The following is a 6,835-nucleotide window of genomic DNA, read 5'->3' on the forward strand; positions in this document are numbered from 1 at the left end:
TATATATATATATTATATGCAATATGTTAATGTAATTGTATATTGTGGTATGTGAGTGTTTCACTGATATCAGATATTATCTGCTCAATTCTAATCATGCTCAGTAATGGTTTCCTTGACTGCGCCTGACCGCCAGTTGCCTGCTCTGCTGTGAACTGCAGTAACCTCGTTTTAGCATCTCCCTGCGTCCCTTGTTCTCAATGAGCATCAGCAGAAGGCTCTCCTCCAATCACAGCGCTGCTTTATTTGGACCCCTCCTACAGGCAGACATGACCAGATGTCTCTAACAGACGAGACAGCCCTCAGAAACCCTTTATGGCACTGTTTCTAATTTTCTTATACGATTAAGGCACACGATTTGCGCCCTGTAATGAGACAGAAGCCGACCACACAGATACCCAGAAGCAAAAAAGTACACATATATACTGTACATACACAACGATCATAGGATCTGGTGTCTAATTGTAATGTCACAACAAAAGTGCACGCAATGACACGTACAATCAGATTCAGACAGACGTAGAACCATTCAGAGTGTAATACGGCATACAGACATTGTGTGTCTAGTTCTGAATGCTGATCACACATATTCCCAGTGAAATACACAATGCAAACTCCCCAGCCTGTATTTACTTAAAGCAATGGGTATGGTGCAGTCAGGCATATGCCTATGGAGAATGCTGCCAGTGCTCTGGGGCATTTAGTTTGTGCAGGATTACATTTTATGTCGACAGATTGTCATCTAAGAAGTGTGATACACAAGGTTAGAATTTTGCCACCCGTCTGGTTTTCACCTGGACAGTCCGGTTTTGGAGTCTTGTGTCCGGGTGTCCAGCCAGCGGGCACCCGGTCACAAGACACTCAGTGCCGACACTGGCACTTTACATTTTCTGGCAGATGCGGCTGTCAAGGTCCTCGGTAAGCACGATCTCGGGCAGCCGCATCTGCCTGAAACCGCATCTTCCTCTGAGCTGCGGGCAGCCTGTGCCTGATTATAGGCGCCCGCAGCTCAGAGTAAGATCCGGGTTCCAGGCAGTTGCGCCTGGCCGAGATCGCATTTGCAAGGGGACCTCAGCGGCAGCATCTGTGATTGCTCCTCCTTCTCCTCCTCCAGCTCCCTGACACCGTGCTGCCCGCCTGCAGACCCCTGGTGAGACACCATAGCCCAGACAGCCCACCTGGGAGTTGCACAGCCCACCTGAGAGCCTGCACTGGCCACCAGGACACCTGCAGACAACAGGGTGCAAACCCAGAACAACACAAAGTATGTAGCTTCATATTAAGTAGCATTGCTGTATAATGTATTGCTGGGATTTGTAGTCCTCTATAACTCCTTACTCCCTCTCCTGGCTGCCTCTCCTTGCTCTCTCCTCTATATTATTCTAGGATGCCATCAGACACTTGATGAATGTTGTTTGAAATTTCGCTTGATCCTAACATTCGATTTTGGAATTAATGGAGTTTCCCGAACGAAAATCACATTCACTGTAAGAATTGCGTTCGTTTGAGAACAAAGTTTCCATCCTGCTCCTTCCGTTTTTGGAATCACTTCTGTCAAAACAATCGTTGATTGGACCCCATTTACCATTAGACAATGGAATGAATATTCTGAAAACGATTATTTTCAATGAAATTCTAACTGTGTATATGTTTAATGACTGCAGTACTCATATGCTGTACATTGATTGCTGTAGTTTGGGTTCAATGATCCACGCTATAGTGCTGTATACCCAAGAAAGGCTGCATTCACCACACAGGAGAATGGTGGGGACTGCTCATGCTAATGTTGGCTATACACGTGTCATTCTGTTTGTTCAATGAAACTAATAGTGACCAAATCTTACAAACTATTGATTATTTCCTGAGCGATTGCCACCCAGCTGTGACCAATCTTCGGTCAATCTTTAAACATTGTCTACAGGATTGAATCACAGATGGAAGTGGGTCTATGCATCGGGAAATTCTTGTTTTCAAGCAGATCGTAAGTTGTACGGAGCACCCAGTCGATCCTGAAATGATCACCTTTGATCTTTTCCCATGAAAGTAAGGGATGCACGATACCCGTAGTTTTGACTTCCCGATACTGGACGTTCCGGCATCAGGATAGTCATCGGGACCATTTGGGCGAGTACCCAAATATTCGGTATCGGCACTGATACCGATACAAGTATCGATATCGGTGCATCCCTAATTAAAGTGACACTAAACTCAGGAGTTAAATCTTAAAAATGCATTCAAGTACCTTAACTATTACCGAAAATGTATCTTATTTGTGTATCACTCGGCTGTAGATACTCAAATCATCTCTGAATTGGTGCTGACACTGTCCTTCCTTCTGGAGGGGGTCTACTTTTGTTCCCCATGGTCCGGGTGTGTGTTGTACAGTAGCCACCGCACCAAGCTCACTCCTGTGATGGACTACAATCGCATGTTTAGTTTACTAATTTGTATTGATATTATAGTCTATCACAGGAGTGAGTTTGGAGCGGTGACTACTTTACAACACACACAGGGACCATGGGGAACAAAAGTAGCCCCCCTCCAGATGGAAGGACAGGGATTTTTTTTTTTTTAGATGAGGTTCTCACTTGCTTTATCTGATTCTTTTTCTTAAAAATGGTCCCTTTTCTCCTCCTCCAGCCGGCCCCCAAACCGCTGGCCCCCCTACCTGTTTGTGGGTGTCTCCTTTAGCTAGCTGACTGCTGAGAAGACACTCATGCATGCGTGTTCCCGGCTGTTACTCGCACCCAGCTGTGTTCGTCTATAGACAAGCCACGCCCCTGATCCCTCCACTGCCCTCCTCCCAACAATTTGATAGATGGCAACAGGAGCCTATCACTCCACTGCCCCCAGCACTCTCCTCCACAACCTGGAATCTCAGTGGATTGACGCAGATCTTCCTGGATCCAATGTCCGTGACAAAGGACCATAGGTGTTTGGGGACGGGGAGGGGGGCATAAAAAGGTACTGGATGTCTTTTACCTTAAAGAAGGACTCTGGCCAAAACTTTTATTAACCCTTGCAGTGGGGCTACCCACGCACTGCAAGCGTTAAGTACTTGTTTTTGTCTAGATGCTAAAAAAAAAGTTATACTCGCCTGAACCACGGAGCCAGCTTTCTCTTAAACTGGTCCTTCCCGCCCCTTTCCCCCTCCTCTGTAGTGCTCTAAGGTTCTGTAAATCATCACATTCTATACACTGTGTATAGGCGTGAGGACGGCGAGGAACATTCTAGCGGTACAGAGTAGGAGGAGAAGAGAGGCTTCAGGGACCGGAAAATCAGATAGCTGGCTCAGCAGTCCTGGTAAGCATAACCTTTTTGTTTTTTTAGCACTTAGACAAAAACGAGCAGTTAACCCTTGCAGTGCGGGAGTAGCCCCACTGCAAGGGTTAATACAAGTTTTGCCTGGAGTTCTTCTTCATTGCAGAGAATACAATAAAGTAAACATAGCCTAGCATTTAGTATCACTTTAAACTGTGGCTGATTGACCTCTCATTTGATGGTGCCAACACAGTACCAAGGCCAATGCTACTTGGCAAAGGCAGCAGCACGATATCAATGATCTGGTTATCTATCTGTAAAGATGGCAGCGTGACCACCAGGTTAAGAGTTGAATTCCTCCTACTGACCACCAATGTAAAAGGCATTTTTTCCCATTGACCCTCTTTGGTTTTAGTAAGGGTTCCCTGAGACCTAAGAATTCATTTAGGGGTTCCCCTGGGGTAAAAAGTTTGAGAAAGGCTGCTCTAGAGTCCCCTAATCTCTAATCCATTGACACAGATGGATTAGTTCAATATCCAGGTCTGAATACTCTGCAGTCCTCTGTGGATGAGAGTTTGAAAAGAAGAGGCATGTCAGCAATGTGAACACATGAATCTCCTTACTGTAAGTAACCACACCAGGCAGAAGCCATTACTCATTGCAGCACTGGTCAGCCTTCAGCACATCACCGGTCATGCCGTGTAATTTGTCATCTCAAAATAAACTCAATTTCATTCTAAAAAAATGCTTCAGCATGAAATCCCCATTCACAGGCACAGATACAATGCTTATATATTCTTTTATTTATTGCAATGATAAAGACATCAGAATGTGAATGCAATGCACCAGGTTGGTGTGTGTCTGATAGACTGTAGGTGTATGGACACACTGGGTGACACCGGCTATCCATTAATATACATTTAATTTCTTCTTTTTTAAGGGCTAGTTCACATCAGCCTCAATGGCACTGTAGCCACGCCCTCTGGTTGCAATGAGATCGGCCGCACGGATAAAAGCAAGGCACATTGATGCCTGCGTTCCGGTCAGAAAAATTGCTGCAATTGCAATTTTTCTGACCGGACTGGAACGCATGGATTGATGTGCCATGAGTTCCCGTGCGGCTGGAGGGCGTGGCTGCGGTGCCATTCACTTCAATGCGCCACCACGCCTCCCACCCCACAACAAAGCGAGCCGACCGGAATGCGATCCAGTGCGTTCCGGCCTAATTAGGCCGGAACGCACTGTGGTTGGTGTAAACTAGCCCTATATGAAATTAAACATGCAAACAATGTTAGGCCGCATAAACTTTTCCTATAGACATACATTTGTTTAATTCTAGTAGTTATAAGAGGACGTCTTTGTTTTTGTCATTCTTCTGCCCGTTTGCCATCTCAGATTACTGCATATTGTTCTCAAGCACAACATATTTTAACAATATTTACAAAGACATTCTAAACAGGTCCAAGAAAGCCCAGTCCGATCCAGTGACCTCTCCCATCATGGCAGTGGGGTAGTACTGGGACTCTTTAGAGTGTTGAAAGTATGAAGTTGGGGTATGCTCATTTCAACTTGGAATTAAAAGCAAACACTGGAGCATTCACACGGTTTACTTTACAGTTGAACTCCAGGCACAAAAAGTTTAATTTTAATATATTCCTCAATAACCACAAAGGATTTAAATCAACTTTGTGTGCACCAAAATGCCTTGTAAAAATAGCAATGACATCATTACTGTGCAGCACATAGCCGAGCAAAGCTGTGGGAGGGACCCAGCAGGCTCCACCCACTACAGGCTGCCTGCAGAAAACTACAGGAGGGGGCGGATACAAGACCAGTTACCCTGCACAAGCAGAGGGAGCACCAGTGACCGGTCTTTATTACAGGAAGCTCCTGCACAGAGGCAACGTTTTACGTTTGATTACTGCACAGATCTGGAAGAAATACAAAAATGCATAACAAGATTCAAGTATGAATACACATGGCTCTTGTATTTAGACAATATTAATCGGACTTAATCTTTATTTCTAGTTACAGACAACACACTGCAACAAGAATCCAGAGAGCACCTTACAGGGTCAATAGGATATACATCCTGAAATCGGTACTGTGTAACTTTCTCTCTCCGCTTCCTGTATGGCTAGTCACATTCAGTCCTACAGTGCAGGTTGAATCTGATTGGTGATTGAGAGAATCTTGTCACCACTGACTTTTTTTTACACTGAGCTTTCTGCTTTGTGAGCAATCAGACTACATTGGGTGTGTTCTTGAACACCTTTCTATGCATCACAAGCAGGGGTTCTCAGATGACCAATAAAATAATCTTGAAGGGAATAGGGCAGTAAACTGCTATGCCTTTCAAGACTCAATTTTTAATTCTGCTTTTAGCAATGTGTTTAAGGAAATATTAGCATAATGAACAATCATACTCGGTAACCAATGTGATTGGCCAGGATAGTGTACAGCAGCTCACTACTCTTTGTACTGTTACTTAACAACAGGTACACTCGGGCTGACAAATCCTTTGAGAGCCGTCCACCTACACATTCCATAACCAAAATCCAAATTTGCATGTACATATATGACTTCTGATGGCGACATGTATACACGAGCAACATGGACTCTTCTAGTGTACAGCCAGCTATAGATGATAAGAGATTTCACTATAACTTATGACATTATTTGACAGGTCACATTTGTAAAGCGTTTGCTATTTGGTGTTTCCCACTAAAAACATTTACAGAAACGTATTTCCTTCTTTCCTGCTAATATAAAAACATGATTTATAATATTGAAATGTAAACAGTAAACCGATTTTTTTGTAACCCAATACAAACAATATTCCACCATAGTAAGACCTGCAGCGAGCTCTGTGCCTTGTACATTGCATTGTTACCTGGCATGCCTGCACACAAACAACACCCGATTTTGCACGGATGGGTCGTTCTACTATTATTGGAGGTTTATACGATGGGACATTATATCTCCCTGAATTAAAATATAATTTAAACAAATGTGTTTGGATCTTCTTATTTTAATTTTTTTTTCTCATCTATTGTAATAAAGGATTTGAAACACAAAAAGCCAGATTTCTTCCCTTGGTGTAAATTATTCTTGTGAGAGGAGAATCAACTAAATACAGCTGTATGATTGCTAGCTCTGCAGGTCAGGGGAAAAATAAAAATAAATGAAAAACCGGCAGGTGGCCCCAGGACTCACCGAGGCATCTTCGCCGGCGAAGTGGCTGATAACTCTCAAGCCCCCAGGATGCCTCTTCACCCAGTCACTGATGTTGTAGACTTTGCGGTCTATCACTAGCCACTTATCAGTCCTTGTGTTGTGTTTCTGGATTTCTTCCCAACCGTACCGAGGATCCGACTTGACGCACCCGGAGCTGCACTCCTCTCCATTCTGGCCCCCCTTGCCCATGGTAGCTCCTTCCTTGGGGGGCACGTAGTGCCAGCTTCCCTGTCCACCTCCTCTTCACTCTGCCAGGAAATAATAGCAATGCATTCACTTATATTTCACAATCTCACAGTTTTTATACCTTTCTCTAAATTTTAACCACACCTGTCTT

At 44.1% G+C, this 6,835-nt stretch overlaps 1 protein-coding gene across 2 annotated transcripts in view; it reads right to left on the bottom strand.

Annotated features, from left to right (window-relative positions):
* FADS2 (fatty acid desaturase 2) overlaps positions 1-6,835 on the bottom strand; it is a 27,638-nt gene that overhangs the window by 20,549 nt on the left and 254 nt on the right. Inside the window, exon 2 of one of the 2 annotated variants that reach the window (XM_018565179.1) lies at positions 6,478-6,746. In XM_018565179.1, the coding sequence (XP_018420681.1) occupies positions 6,478-6,687 (210 nt within the window). In that variant the 5' untranslated portion in view covers positions 6,688-6,746. Of the gene's footprint in view, positions 1-6,477; positions 6,830-6,835 lie in introns of those variants that run through there. The other variant, XM_018565178.1, reaches the window with a different exon arrangement.

The sequence above is a fragment of the Nanorana parkeri genome, unplaced genomic scaffold, assembly GCF_000935625.1.
Source record: "Nanorana parkeri isolate BGI_ZX_2015 unplaced genomic scaffold, ASM93562v1 scaffold820, whole genome shotgun sequence".
Lineage (NCBI taxonomy): Eukaryota > Metazoa > Chordata > Amphibia > Anura > Dicroglossidae > Nanorana > Nanorana parkeri.